Here is a 15827-nt window from a genome sequence, read left to right on the forward strand (position 1 = left end):
AACTGAAGAATTCTTTCATCAACCTACCTACTGCCTCTCCTGGATGTGGATTACCTATGCCAATGATAGAAACCCTCCTGTCGGCATACTTAGTGTCTACACTGAAGCGTTACAGCAGCGTAGCTGTGCCACTGTAGCATTTCAAGTGTAGACAAGCCCCAAACATGTCACCAGATGGCAAACTTCCCTCTCAAATTGAGATCTAGTAACCAGTTGAAAATTTGCACAATCAGTATGCAGTATTATCGGATTAGTAATAGCATTGCTGAATTATAGCAATGTGCTCTATATTCAGATGCTACTGTTATGATCAGGTGTGATCAAACAGATTCACAACTTATTTGGTGCTTCATATTTCACACTGCAGGCCTTAGAATTACATGTTTACAAAATGTTATTTCTGCTGAAAATCCTAGTTATATAGTAAAATAGCAATCTAAACAAAAACTCTAATGATAGAAGAAATGTTTTGCAGTAGGTCCTAAATTTTGAAAATCCAACATCAAAAATGCTTCAAAGTAATCATATCTATTTAACAGTGTTTCATGCACATACATTATGTGGCTTGCCGATTTCATAAGTACTTCCCCCAACAACAGACTTTCAGTTCCAGTTGATTAGTAAGGTATCACAAAATGACTGCACTTAGATGACAGTAACATTCCATTTGTTACATAGGACATGCCCCACTATCACCAATATAATTCTGTTTCAGTGTATTTGTTCTTACCACAGGCAACAGTCCAGTAAACCAAGGAGTCTGGCGCCTGGTAGAGGATTCGGTATGGTGCTACCCTAGCACTGGAGTCCAGCACAACATCCAGAGTGCCCACTAGGAGACCTGTGGAACAGGAAATTCTGTTGGTGAATGTTGCCTGCTAGATTATCTGTTGCATATTAAAATTACTACATGACAGATCATTTTTGCCAACAGGTAAAATATCTATAGTCAAAATAGATTTCAGCTTTTACACAGGAGTTGATGTTAGTTTAAAAAAGAAAACATACTAAAGAAGAATAAAAGTCTTTTGTTTCCTTTTTAAGAAAAAGCACATTTTAAAACGGTTATTTAGCTGTAGCTTCTCAGTTCCAAATTCTTTAGGCATTTCCTTAAGACCCCACAAGAGTTAAAATTTGGAATTGCAGGTAGGAAAAGAATAATCCAAAAATTTCCAGCACAAGTCATGTACTACATTCTCTGGAATGGCTGTTGAAAACAAGCCTGGTCAGGACTATACTTAAGGGCTATTTAATTGTGGTGTAGATGTTCAGGCGTGGGCTCAGGTCTAGGGCCTTACAAAGTGGGAGGGTCCCAGAACTCACGCAGCAGCCCAAGTCTGAATGTTTACCCCGCAATTAAACAATCCCTTAGCCCAAGCCCCATGAGCCCCCATCAGCCAGCACAGGCCAGTGTCTAACTGCAGTATTAGACACACTCATACAGTCAAACTCTTTTCAACAGCAAAGAGGAGAATAACTAACAACTTATGAACATATCAAGTAAGCGACATCAACAGTTGTGTATCAAGTTCTACTGGATGTCTCCCTGCCCTTAGGGTAGCTAAAGTTCTTCTAATCTGGGGTTTTAGAAGATATTCTGCAAAGGAAAGACAAAAACAAAAGCAAACACAAACAAGAAATGGAGGAATTGTTTTTATATTCTTGATTACATATAAAGAAGACATGGAAGATTTCCCCACCCTCCACAAGTTGGATTTCATCGGTTTTTGCTAGATGTTATGAGGAAGGAGGAGAGGGTGTCTCAAAGAGCAGTACTGTGAGCGCTCTTGCATTGTAGCAAAAGAAGGGTAACGTACCATTACCAATGGCATCCTTTCTCCAGGCATTCATTAGATACTCTACTTAAACATGAGTCAAAACAACAAGAAGCCCCAAAATATGAACACTAACATTCACTTCCCCTTTTAAAGTGCTCATTTTCAGTTTTGTGATGTCATCGTTGTACGACTTCTCCATTGTGCTTTCTTTCCTGGTAGACAAAACTGGAATTTCTAATGTGAAAAAAGAAAAGAACCCTTTCCTCACCCTTCCTCTTTTCTGGGACAAAGTATCCTTTCAGGCTCTCTTTAAACATCAGAAAGATACAAAGAGCACAAACCGATCGTTTTCCCTTTTGAGTTGCTTTTAAGTCCAAATGTCAATTAACATTTGGAATTATCCCACCCACAGTCAATGTACAGTGATTCGGAGACTTTCATTTGATGTATTTCAAACAAACTCATTTATAGTTCTTCCTGGGCCAGATGGGCTGGGAAGTAATCTTCTCCTCCCACTGCATTAATGTCCATCAGCCACCCTTTTTGTTTAAGGAGTCTCAATCATCATGCTGAAAACAGACCTGGATATGTTACCAGAACTTTGGCAGGCAGTGCTCAAAGGATGCATGCCTATAATAGAAGCTGAATAGAAAAAATAAAAGAGATACTCTCTATTAAACAAGAGATACTCCATATTAACTGGACAAGTTGGCGTCATTTGACACACCTTTGCTTCACAAAGTCGAACTTCTTATTTGACTTTTTGACGACTACTGTTTGTTGACCAGATAGCTTCCCGAAACGTTCTACAAAATACTCCTAGATAAGTTTCGACTCCATTCAAAAATCAATGGGCAAGAATAATTTAAATTGTTCCTCTAAAATGTGCATTATCTTGCACTCATCTACATTAAACAATTTTGCCATTACAACAACAAGGCCCCGATCCAATAAAGCCCTTAAGCACATGCATAGTTTTAGGCATATGCATGGTCCCTTACAACCTTAAAAGGTAAGCATGTAAGTGCTTTATTGGACTGGGGTATAGGGCAACATTTTCTACAAGCAAAAGTGAACTGCCAAGGGGCTTCTGCTCTGTATTTGCATTAAATGTGTTGAAAGTGTTGTAAAGCATGAAGAAGCTTGAGTGTAACTCCATGAATTTGCAGACAGTATTAAAAATGCAAGTCATGAGGCAATAGCCAAATGAATTATTTGTAGGCCATGTGTGCTCTCACTGTGATAAGCAGCACCGTTAAATCTCCTGATTTGGGCTGCAAATTCCCAACTTCGTGCAATTAAAAATTTCTCAATTTCTTTCCTGCTGCTGCTCTTCCAAAGCTTATATGGTGTGAGAGTGGTCCTGAGAAGTCTGCTACCACCGCCACAAGTACGTCACAGCTGAAATCTGAGGACACTGGAGGCAGCACAAGCCCATTGATGTGCTCAGCGGTGTCAAGTCAGGAAAATACCCTCCTCTCTAACTCATTCTCACTGAGCTGTTGGAGATGGGGGAAAGAATAAAAATTATGGCGTAGGGGTGCTGAATCCTTTTTAACTGGAGAAACAGATTGCAGAGATGCTACTGCTGGTGAGGCTAGGGGAAGGAATATTCCTAACACTCCACAAAAAAACAGAGGATTTCAGTGAAGCTCTTCTTTTCCAGATCTTCACTCTTAACAGGTATTTTATGGTTTATTTATAAAACTGAACACAGTATTTTGATAGCAAGAAACATTGCTTAGAAATTTGGTGTTTTTTTTTAAATAATGTGGTTATTCAGATGTTATGAAGCCAATTAATATTGCCTGTTCAAATCTTACAATTACCCTTGAAGGCTGTCCTTAAGGAACTGCTCCATTTTACTCCATAGGTCAGTTTTTTTAGTGCAGGAAGGTGATGCAAGCAGAATGAAATAACTGTTTAAATTGATTCTCTCTCTCTAAAGAGCCTTGGAATGGAAGTGATTGTATTAATTGTTTATTAAAAAAAAAAGTCTATTTTAACCATCTCCCAGTTTAACAACTCATGACAGAGCAAGTATATTCTGCTACATAATAGCAATGAATAGATTTGAGAGTTCAAACGAAAAGATGAAATTGAAAAAAAAAATCTAAAAATATACTTCTTAATTCACATTAAAACCCTCATTTACCCAAAATAATGTATGACCCTAATCATGGTTACATCCTCTTGCATGAGTTAATCCTTGAATTACACAGCCATTTTTATATCCATGAAAAGTTATGGACAAACATGATTACTGTTTGGACTTTTGTATAGTATTTCAGAATGTTGTCTGTTAACAGAAACCTTACAACAAAATAAAGAGATTTCAATTTCAGAGTACTAAAAACCTATTAACCCTTATTCATATGACTAGTTTTCGTTGTGAGCAAGAATTACTCGAGTAAGGGTTTATAGGCTCAGCCCCATAGTAATTAAAATGAGGGCCTTGATCCTGCAAGCACTCACACAGGTGAGTAGTTTAATGCACAGAAATAATCCCATAGACACAGATGTTTACAGGATCAGAGCCTGAAATACTACACTGATTCTGCAAGTTACTCTGTGTGGGCAGACTGCACTTGCATGAAACCTCATTAATTGTAAAAAGAAAAGGAGTACTTGTGGCACCTTAGAGACTAACCAATTTATTTGAGCATGAGCTTTCGGCATCCGATGAAGTGAGCTGTAGCTCACGAAAGCTCATGCTCAAATAAATTGGTTAGTCTCTAAGGTGCCACAAGTACTCCTTTTCTTTTTGCGAATACAGACTAACACGGCTGTTACTCGAAACCTCTCATTAATTGTAGTTGTCAGTCTGCCTGGAGCCAGTTGTGGGTCAGAGCCCGAATTAGCATTACAGGACATTATTAACTTCCAAATAAACATATAAAACCACACATTCTCTCTCCTGAATATTTTGATCTACTATTGTTCAAAGTAACTTCTAAAATAACTACACATGAAAGATACTAGAGGAAAAACATGTTTCTCTTTTTTCAGTTTACTTTATGCTCTTGACAACACGCTGCAGCTTAAGGCCTTGTCTACACCTAGGCTGAAATACTCAAAGACACCTGAGAAATGTATTTAAGACAACTTAAGCCCCAGTAGAGTCATCTATAGTCACAATCACCTCTTGATGGGGGTGGATTCACTACAGGGACAGAAAAAGCCCTTTCATCATTGTAGCAAGTGTCTACACTACACTACAGTGGCGTCAGTTTCCTCTATTTGTGTAGCTCTCTCACAAAGCAGGAGGAGAGGAAAAGCACTTACAAAAAGCAGAAAAATATAGTTGTAAAACCAGAAAAATTGGCAGGGGGAGTCAGGCGAGGCCCGAGCTTGTAAAGTGTCAAAATAAACCCCGCTGGCCGACACCCTGAGAGCCCAGGGCTACAAGGTCCAGATCCACGCCCTGATCGTGGGAGCCTTGGGCGCATGGGACACCCACAATGAGCCAGTGCTGAGTGTGCACGGAGTTGGTCAGCGCTACATCCGGCTCATGAGACAGCTCATGGTGTCCGACACCATCAGGTGGCCCAAAGACATCTACATGGAGCACATCGCAGGACACAGTCAGTACCAGGTCAAGTAACTGAGACCGTCAGCCAGAAAAATAACCCACTTCCTTCCCTGATGAACCAAGGGATGCACCCCACCCATGTACTTATGTGCTACACCAATACAGACTTGGACTCTAAATACATTCTATGCGTGGTGTACCCGAGCCCACCTATCCACTGACGTTTTAAAAACTCCCGCATCCCAATCTGGGTCTATGCTGGTTATGTACGACGTATGTATCTTATGAACCTTGTAACCGAAACTTGTATATCCTTTCATAATTTAAGCCTGACCCCAGATGTACAGTATCTTCCTTCCTAACTTGTGTACATTTGATTTTAAACATTAACTTTAATAAAAAATTTCAATCCAAAACTACTTTTAACTTATAAAAAAAATATCAAGGAAGAGATCTGACATTGTCCTTTTAAACTATTCTCGTACCCAAATCTCTCAAAATGTCCCTTAGTTTGAGGGATGTCGGTAATTTTAGACTCCCAAGTTCCCTACATTCTTCACAAATTTGGTGTCCCTTTACCTTTATTGCTGAAAATTACTATATCAGAAATAAAGAATCATGAAATTGAGGTTATAGAAAGAGTTATTGACACTAAAGGAAGGAATTCTAGAGCATTTTACATTTCCTGCATGAACAATGTGTGTGCCCACTGCACAATGTGTCTCACATTTGGGCCTGGCAGGTTGAGAGACATGCTAATACTATCATGGGAGACTGACAAGATACAGAGATAAGAGACTAGTCTGTACTGGCTTATTTTATTGCACTTGTGTCCTTTACAGCCAAATAAAATAATTCATTTTCATAGATTTTAAAGCCAGATTAGATTATCTGACCTTGTGTATACCATAGACCATTAAATTTCACCCAGTTACTGCTGTACTGAGTCCAGTAACTTTTATTTCATTAAAGCATATCTTCCAGAAAGACATCCGCTCTCGATCTGAACACAGCAAGAGATTTAACAGAGACAATCCTGATTTCATTGTGATCCCCTCTTTCGTGGATCTGTAGACACTGCTGGCTTGGTTTTCAGAAGTGCTGATCACCTACCTATCCCATAAAAACAACTGGAGATGCAAGTGCTCAGTACCCTGGTTGGGAGAAGAAGAGAGATGAGGGGACAGGACATGCACGTCTTATACTACTGCTATATGTATAAAAATAATATCATTAAGACTAAAGCTTGATAGGTCTTCTGATGTTTGGATACTCAAATATGCTAACACCTATTATAGCAGTTGAGAAATAAAGCAGTTGAGAAATTTACAGAAATAAAAATTATTTGCATGTTATTAAGAGGACAGAGATCAAACCAAAGTCTTCTTGAAATGTTTGCCATGGACAATGTTTCTCAGCCCCATTTTTTGCCTCTCTTTAAGTATATTCAATAATTACATTTTTAAGTAAAAATAGCTTCTGCAGATTTTGATGCAGCAATTGGTGTTTTGACTGAAAGCATATTATATTCCATCTAAGCAAGTTTTTAAAGACAGTCCTATAGAGTAATCCTCCATTTGTTTGGTTTTATGAAAACTTTATATTTGAAGATGTACACATGGGCGCACACAGTCCTCTGGCCTCCTCCCCGTCTTAGGGTATGTCTACACTACGAAATTAGGTCGAATTTATAGAAGTCGGTTTTTTTGAAATCAGTTTTATATATTCGAGTGTGTGTGTCCCCACAGAAAATGCTCTAAGTGCATTAAGTGCATTAACTCGGCGGAGCGCTTCCACAATACCGAGGCAAGCGTCGACTTCCGGAGCGTTGCACTGTGGGTAGCTATCCCACAGTTCCCGCAGTCTCCGCTGCCCATTGGAATTCTGGGTTGATATCCCAATGCCTGATGGGGCTAAAACATTGTCGCGGGTGGTTCTGGGTACATATCGTCAGGACCCCGTTCCCACCCTCCCTCCCCCCGTGAAAGCAAGGGCAGACAATCATTTCGCGCCTTTTTTGTCTGCTGCCAGCCAAAGATGTAAAGGATAGATGGAGTGGGTCAGAACAAGACATAGACCAGATTTGTTTTGGACTCATTTTCCTCCTCCCCTGTCTAGATCACACTACAGTCAGTCACAGAGAAGGCGCAGCGAGGTTAATCTAGCCATGTATCAATCAGAGGCCAGGCTAACCTCCTTGTTCCAATAACAACGATAACTTTGGTGCACCATTTCTTATTGGAACCCTCCGTGCAGTCCTGCCTGAAATACTCCTTGATGTACAGACACACCCTTTGTTGATTTTAGCTCCCTGAAGCCAACCCTGTAAGCCGTGTCGTCAGTCGCCCCTCCCTCCGTCAGAGCAACGGCAGACAATCGTTCCGCGCCTTCTTTCTGTGCGGACGCCATACCAAGGCAAGCATGGAGGCCGCTGAGCTCATTTTGGCAATTAGGAGCACATCAACCACCACACGCATTATCCAGCAGTATATGCAGCACCAGAACATGGCAACGCGATACCGGGCGAGGAGGCGACGTCAGCGCGGTCCCGTGAGTGATCAGGACATGGGCACAGATTTCTCTGAAAGCATGGGCCCTGCCAATGCATGCATCATGGTGCTAATGGGGCAGGTTCATGCTGTGGAACGCCGATTCTGGGCTCGGGAAACAAGCACAGACTGGTGGGACCGCATAGTGTTGCAGGTCTGGGACGATTCCCAGTGGCTGTGAAACTTTTGCGTAAGGGCACTTTCATGGAACTTTGTGACTTGCTTTCCCCTGCCCTGAAGCGCATGAATACCAGGATGAGAGCAGCCCTCACAGTTGAGAAGCGAGTGGCGATAGCCCTGTGGAAGCTTGCAACGCCAGACAGCTACCGGTCAGTTGGGAATCAATTTGGAGTGGGCAAATCTACTGTGGGGGCTGCTGTGATGCAAGTAGCTCACGCAATCAAAGATCTGCTGATATCAAGGGTAGTGACCCTGGGAAATGTGCAGGTCAGAGTGGATGGCTTTGCTGCAATGGGATTCCCTAACTGTGGTGGGGCTATAGACGGAACCCATATCCCTATCTTGGCACCAGAGCACCAAGCCGGCGAGTACATAAACCGCAAGGGGTACTTTTCGATAGTGCTGCAAGCTCTGGTGGATCACAAGGGACGTTTCACCAACATCAACGTGGGATGGCCGGGAAAGGTGCATGATGCTCGCATCTTCAGGAACTCTGGTCTGTTTCAAAAGCTGCAGGAAGGGACTTTCTTCCCAGACCAGAAAATAACTGTTGGGGATGTTGAAATGCCTATATGTATCCTTGGGGACCCAGCCTACCCCTTAATGCCATGGCTCATGAAGCCGTACACAGGCAGCCTGGACAGTGGTCAGGAGCTGTTCAACTACAGGCTGAGCAAGTGCAGAATGGTGGTAGAATGTGTATTTGGACGTTTAAAGGCGCGCTGGCGCAGTTTACTGACTCGCTTAGACCTCAGCGAAACCAATATTCCCACTGTTATTACTGCTTGCTGTGTGCTCCACAATATCTGTGAGAGTAAGGGGGAGACGTTTATGGCGGGGTGGGAGGCTGAGGCAAATCGCCTAGCTGCTGGTTACGCGCAGCCAGACACCAGGGCGGTTAGAAGAGCTCAGGAGGGCGCGGTACGCATCAGAGAAGCTTTGAAAACCAGTTTCATGACTGGCCAGGCTACAGTGTGAAAGTTCTGTTTGTTTCTCCTTGATGAAACCCCCCGCCCCTTGGTTCACTCTACTTCCCTGTAAGCTAACCACCCTCCCCTCCTCCCTTTAATCACCGCTTGCAGAGGCAATAAAGTCATTGCTGCTTCACAGTCATGCATTCGTTATTCATTCATCACACAAATAGGGAGATGACTACCAAGGTATCCCAGGAGGGGTGGTGGAGGAGGGAAGGAAAATGCCACACAGCACTTTAAGCACAGCACTTTAAAAGTTTACAACTTTAAAATTTATTGAATGACAGCCTTCTTTTTTTTGGGCAATCCTCTGTTGTGGAGTGGCTGGTTGGCCGGAGGCCCCCCCACCGCGTTCTTGGGCGTCTGGGTGTGGAGGCTATGGAACTTGGGGAGGAGGGCGGTTGGTTACAGAGGGGCAGCAGTGGCAGTCTGTGCTCCAGCTGCCTTTGCTGCAGCTCAACCATACACTGGAGCATTCTGGTTTGGTCCTGCAGCAGCCTCAGCATTGAATCCTGCCTCCTCTCATCACGCTGCCGCCACATTTGAGCTTCAGCCCTGTCTTCAGCCCGCCACTTACTCTCTTCAGCCCTCCACCTCTCCTCCCAGTCATTTTGTGCTTTCCTGCACTCTGACATTATTTGCCTCCACGCATTCGTCTGTGCTCTGTCAGTGTGGGAGGACAGCATGAGCTCGGAGAACATTTCATCGCGAGTGCGTTTTTTTTCTTTCTAAGCTTCACTAGCCTCTGGGAAGGAGAAGATCCTGTGATCATTGAAACACATCCAGCTGGTGGAGAAAAAAAAAGGGACAGCGGTATTTAAAAAGACACATTTTATAAAACAGTGGCTACACTCTTTCAGGGTAAACCTTGCTGTTTACATTACATACATAGCACATGTGCTTTCGTTACAAGGTCGCATTTTGCCTCCTCCCACCGCGTGACTACCCCCTCAACCTTCCCCCCTCCCTGTGGCTAACAGCGGGGAACATTTCTGTTCAGCCACAGGCAAACAGCCCAGCAGGAATGGGCTATACTGAGCGTCCCTGAAGAAAAGCACCCTATTTCAACCAGGTGACCATGAATTATATCTCACTCTCCTGAGAATAACACAGAGAGAGAAAGAACGGATTTTGGTTGAATGCCAGCAAACATACACTGCAATGCTTTGTTCTACAGTGATTCCCGAGTATGTGTTACTGGCCTGGAGTGATAAAGTGTCCTACCATGAAGGACGAAATAAGGCTGCCCTCCCCAGAAACCTTTTGCAAAGGCTTTAGGACTACATCTAGGAGAACCGCAAATGCCAGGGCAAAGTAATCCTTTCACATGCTTGCTTTTAAACCATGTATAGCATTTTAAAAGGTACACTCACCAGAGGTCCCTTCTCCGCCTGCTGGGTCCAGGAGGCAGCCTTGGGTGGGTTCGGGGGGTACTGGCTCCAGGTCTAGGGTGAGAAACAGTTCCTGGCTGTCGGGAAAACCGGTTTCTCCGCTTGCTTGCTGTGAGCTATCTACAACCTCCTCCTCCTCCTCATCTTCTTCGTCCCCAAAACCTGCTTCCGTATTGCCTCCATCTCCATTGAAGGAGTCAAACAACACGGCTGGGGTAGTGGTGGCTGAACCCCCTAAAATGGCATGCAGCTCATCATAGAAGCGGCATGTTTGGGGCTCTGACCCAGAGCGGCTGTTCGCCTCTCTGGTTTTCTGGTAGGCTTGCCTCAGCTCCTTCAGTTTCACGCGGCACTGCTTCGGGTCCCTGTTATGGCCTCTGTCCTTCATGCCCTGGGAGATTTTCACAAAGGTTTTGGCGTTTCGAAAACTGGAACGGAGTTCTGATAGCACGGATTCCTCTCCCCAAACAGTGATCAGATCCCGTACCTCCCGTTCGGTCCATGCTGGAGCTCTTTTGCGATTCTGGGACTCCATCATGGTCACCTGTGCTGATGAGCTCTGCATGGTCACCTGCAGCTTGCCACGCTGGCCAAACAGGAAATGAGATTCAAAAGTTCGCGGTTCTTTTCCTGTCTATCTGGCCAGTGCATCTGAGTTGAGAGTGCTGTCCAGAGCGGTCAGAATGGAGCACTCTGGGATAGCTCCCGGAGGCCAATACCATCGAATTGTGTCCACAGTACCCCAAATTCGAGCTGGGAACGTCGATTTAAGCGCTAATCCACTTGTCAGGGGTGGAGTAAGGAAATCGATTTTAAGAGCCCTTTAAGTCGAAATAAAGGGCTTCACTGTGTGGACGGGTGCAGGTTTAAATCGATTTAACGTTGCTAAATTCGACCTAAAGTCCTAGTGTAGACCAGGGCTTAGAGAAACCACATCCACATGAGTGGACACTTGTAATTGCACACAGACCCTTAGACAAAGAGGGTTTCATGTGAAGTAGAACAAAGGTGACTGCAAGATCAGGGACTTGGACTCTCTGGCAACATTTTTTGGTTATCTAAAACCAGGTTAGACACGGTCACCTGGATGATGAAGCACAGTAGCCCTTCAAACCTTAAAGTCATTGCATGATACAGCAACAGCTGTCTATTACACAAGCTATTTGTCAAAAAGCTGAGGACTACAGCAGACTGTGAAACTTCCAGTTCAACTTGCAAGTTTTAACTCAGTGATTTTTTGGACTTTTCCATTCAATCCCAATGATCCATTACTCCCACAACATTCAGTATAATAGGCATCCTGCACAAAGAAAAACTGACTCTTACTGAAGACATACTGAGCTGCCATGACTGATTTCTCACTGAGTATGGTCACTAGGGCCTTTGTGGAGCCATGATCGTAAACTGCCATAGTAACTCTCTGCAGAGGATTCATTTCAGGACTATGCAGAGCTCTTCTTAATTTGCATAATTTTACATGTGGCCTACCAAAATAAAGATAACTCACATTTTTCTTTCTTAATATTTATTTTAAAAATTTCCATCCATTACTAAAAAAAGTCAGAATCACTCTACAAAAATAACCATAGTGTACAATCAAATGGACAATTTTCAGGTCATCTTCAGTCAAATATTTATTTTTTTCTATTGCAGTTTAGTATGTAAATCTTTAAGACATAAGAGCAAGTCCAGCACTACATGTTGTATCAACTAAACTCAAACAGAATAAAGATTTAGCCAGATTGTGATGCTCCCCCCTCACCCCTTCCATCACATTGGTGAGCACTACTCAAACAAACAGTCCCATTGACCTCATCGGGCCTACTTACAGAACCACTCGCTTCTATGACTGGGGAGGAAGGGGAAGTGTCCCAAACTGACCCTAGGAGAGCATGCAAAATCATATCACTTCTTAGTAATTTTTCAAAACATTCATATTACTTTTCAGTGTGACGTTTTAAACACTAAATAAAAGATGTACAATCAATGGCCTCCCAATACATGAAGTGTGTTGATGGTTCCCTTCTACTATACATCGTGAGCCCATAATGGATACTTCTGTAAACAGTAATTGTTAAAGACCCTGTCAGAGCTGCGGACAACTGCACCTGTATTTCTCCCTCCATGGCCAGCAAGGGCACCCACTTTTAGTCTTCTGGCTCCTCCCAGCCATCACTTCTCTTGGGCAGAGATTCGCCTCTCGCTCCCGACGATTAGTTTTTTTCAGGCTACACAATTCCATGCCTTCACTGTAGCAGCGAGCCAGAATGCCTAGACAGGCCAACTTCAGTGTTTTGCTTTCTCTTCAGAGACTATAAGCAGTGTAATTGCCCAAAGTTACAAGTTACCACATAGCTCTAAGCAAACACATTTATTAAGCTGAAAGCATTAGAGAGAAAACATTAAAAACAATAAAAAAAAAACCTACATGCATCTTAATAAGACTACCAGAGATCACCCATCCAACTCCAACAACGGGGTTATTCTGTGGTCATAAGTTCATAACAGCTTTATCTCAGGACAGTGATCCCTCAGGAATGGGTGAGGGCTAGTCTACACTGGCAGCGCTTTAACGTGGCTTGTGTGGTCGTGGCACAGCGCTGGGAGAGAGCTCTCCCAGCACTCTAAAAAAAAACCCCACCTCCACAAGGGCGCAGCTCCCAGCGCTGGTGCACTGTCTACACTGGTGCTTTACAGCACTGAAACTTGCTGTGCTCAGGGTGGCGTTTTTTCACACCCCTGAGTGAGAAATTTGCACCGCTGTAAATTGCCAGTGTAGACAAGCCCTATGTCTTTCCTTTATACAGCTTTGGCCTTTGATCTTCAGATTCCAGGAACAGATAATCAGCAGAAAAGAGGCCCTTCCGCAGGGCACAGCTTCAAAAGGCTGTGTGCCTGCATAACTGGAGGTGGGAATTTGCATTCACCTCCCCCTAGAGATTTTCCAGGCAAACCACTTGACACTGTTTTTTCAAGTCCATTCTTGTCTGACCCATTATTCAAGATAGTCCTTTGAAGTTCACACTTCCAAGTGCTCAAAATAATATATTACCTTTGCATTCAATACAGTGGACTCCACAGATACTTAAACTTAATTCAGTAAGGTTTTTCAAGGCTATTGCAGGAAATTGCCCCGTCATACTCCCAGTACAGTTGCTAAAGATGTAGGAAGCTCCACCAAAGGATTGTGTAGGTCTGTAGAACTAACTACTTTGTCACCCCTAGAGGCAATCTTTGATGAAGCTATGCTGATTTACACCATGACCTGGCCCTAAGAATTAAATTTTGTAAGATTTAATAGGCTGTGAAGAGTTGTCCTAAAGCTTGGATGTCATTAGCTAGGTTATAAAAATAGTGACTCACAACAACAACAAAAACAAAATAGCCAAGACATTCAGTATGAGAAGATAATTTTAATTTTCCTTAGTCACAACAATGAATCATTATTTTCCCCTACTTTTGCAAGGCAGTCCTCGTGGCTGATTAGGTAATCAGCTCACTCATTTATTTTTATTACAGGAAGAGGTCCAATGACATACCTGTTAAAGGCCAGCGTAAATACTCAAAGCTCCATAGTTAATATTATGATACAAATCCAATTTGCCTTACTTGTGTGAGTAGTTCTATGGACTTCATGAATGACACTAGATCAGTGGTTCTCAACCAAGAGCACACGTACCCCTGGGTGTATGCAGGGGAGTCTTCCAGGAGGGCACATCAACTCATCTAGATATTTGCCTACTTTTACAACAGGCTACATCAAAAGCACTAGCAAAGTCAATACAAACTAAAATATCGTACAATGACTTGTTATTGTATACATATACTCTGTACACATATACTGAAATGTAAGTACAATATTTATATTCCAATTGATTTATTTTATAATTATATGGTAAAATGAGAAAGTAGACAATTTTTCAGTAACAGTGTGCTGTTTTGTATGCTTATGTCTGATTTTGTAAACAAGTAGTTTTAAAGTGAGGTGATACTTGGGGGTATGCAAGACAAATCAAACTCCTGAAAGGGGTACAGTAGTATGGAAAAGTTGAGAGCCACTGCACTAGATTAATACATTGATGCCATTCTCAAAAAGTTAAACTTCTACTAGTTGGAAAACTGAACATTCTAGTCTGACAATAGTGCCGACAGTGTGGTCTAGAAGCAACATCCTGTTGAAGGTGGCAAGGACTGGGTTTAACTTTTGAGAAGCAAGGAAGGTGCTGAGATTTCTACCAGGGTGCCATTCCCACATTCTGCTTGGGGAGGAAGTGTCGCAGCAACTGGCTAGGTGACTGATAGATATGAAGATTCTGTTTGAAGAGGACTATGTTAATGGGAACTAGGAATCTTTCAGTTCCGCATCTACAGCATCCACAGAGCACTTTGGTGCATGGGCTCACACCCCATAGTCCAAACCCTGGGGCAGTGTAGACAACCCCTTAGAGAAGAAGAAACCCTTAGATTAGCAAAGCCTATGTCTTCACTAGCAACATTAAAGCGCTGCCGTGGCTGTGTAGTTGTGGCTGTAAAAAAAAAAAAAAAAAACCACCTCCACGAGGGGAGTAGCGACCAGTGCTGGTGCACTGTCTACACTGACACTTTACAGCGCTGAAACTTGCAGCGCTCAGGGGTGTGTTTTTTCACACCCTGAGCAAGAAAGTTGCAGCCCTGTTAAGCGGCAGTATAGACGAGGCCTAAGGGCTTGCCTAAAAGGGAATGTTTTACCAGTAATTATACATTTAGCTTGAATTCCTTCCCAGGCAACATCAACTAAGCCCAAAAAAATAACCCCACCAACACAAGAATAAGAGAGTTCACATGGGGGTTATACCGATCTAACTATATCCATTTAAATTCATACCTTAGATTATACAAAACCAAACCAAACACCCGCCTCCCCCACACAACATATCTTCCAATGTAGACAAGATCTAATCCCCTCTCAACCTTCTGTTTTAAAGTCTTCTACCCATGTGAATGCTTTCAGTGCCTGCCTCTGCTGCTGTTCACACCTTTTTCCCCAAGCAGTCTTCATATGAAATTGACATGGCTCAACAGTTTACTTGATGACCACAGGCTTCTGAATATCCAAAATGAAACTGACCTAAGTCTAATTATTTTCACTCTGCTGCTGTTTGGCAAAGCTACTAGCAGCACTGGAGCAGTCTGGCTGCAAACTGAGAAAGACAAAACTGAATTTACGTCCATGATTGTCTTTGTCAATGCTAGGTGCTACATAGCATTTTAAAATGCTATCACTTGTTTCCCCAGTGTAGACAAACCCAGAGTATGTATAGGCACAATAACTGCAGATGCCTTTAAAATTACATCAAAAGGGGTGTAAGAAGGTCTGGTGGTCTTTCCACTGAGCCCCCAGGTATCTCCAGTTTAATAGACTCTGATGCAGACATTAAGTCATG

General features: G+C 42.9%; 1 protein-coding gene across 4 annotated transcripts in view; it reads right to left on the reverse strand.

Annotated features, from left to right (window-relative positions):
• The window catches only part of TBC1D9 (TBC1 domain family member 9), an 84708-nt gene that overhangs the window by 61376 nt on the left and 7505 nt on the right, over window positions 1-15827 (reverse strand). For 3 of the 4 annotated variants that reach the window (XM_073341204.2, XM_073341202.2, XM_073341201.2), the window contains exon 2: window positions 731-841. The exons of the other annotated variant lie outside the window; for it this stretch is intronic. In XM_073341204.2, the coding sequence (XP_073197305.1) occupies window positions 731-841 (111 nt within the window). The remainder of the gene's footprint in view (window positions 1-730; window positions 842-15827) is intronic. 4 annotated transcript variants of the gene reach the window in all.

This window comes from Lepidochelys kempii, chromosome 4 (genome assembly GCF_965140285.1).
Source record: "Lepidochelys kempii isolate rLepKem1 chromosome 4, rLepKem1.hap1, whole genome shotgun sequence".
Taxonomy (NCBI): Eukaryota; Metazoa; Chordata; order Testudines; family Cheloniidae; genus Lepidochelys; species Lepidochelys kempii.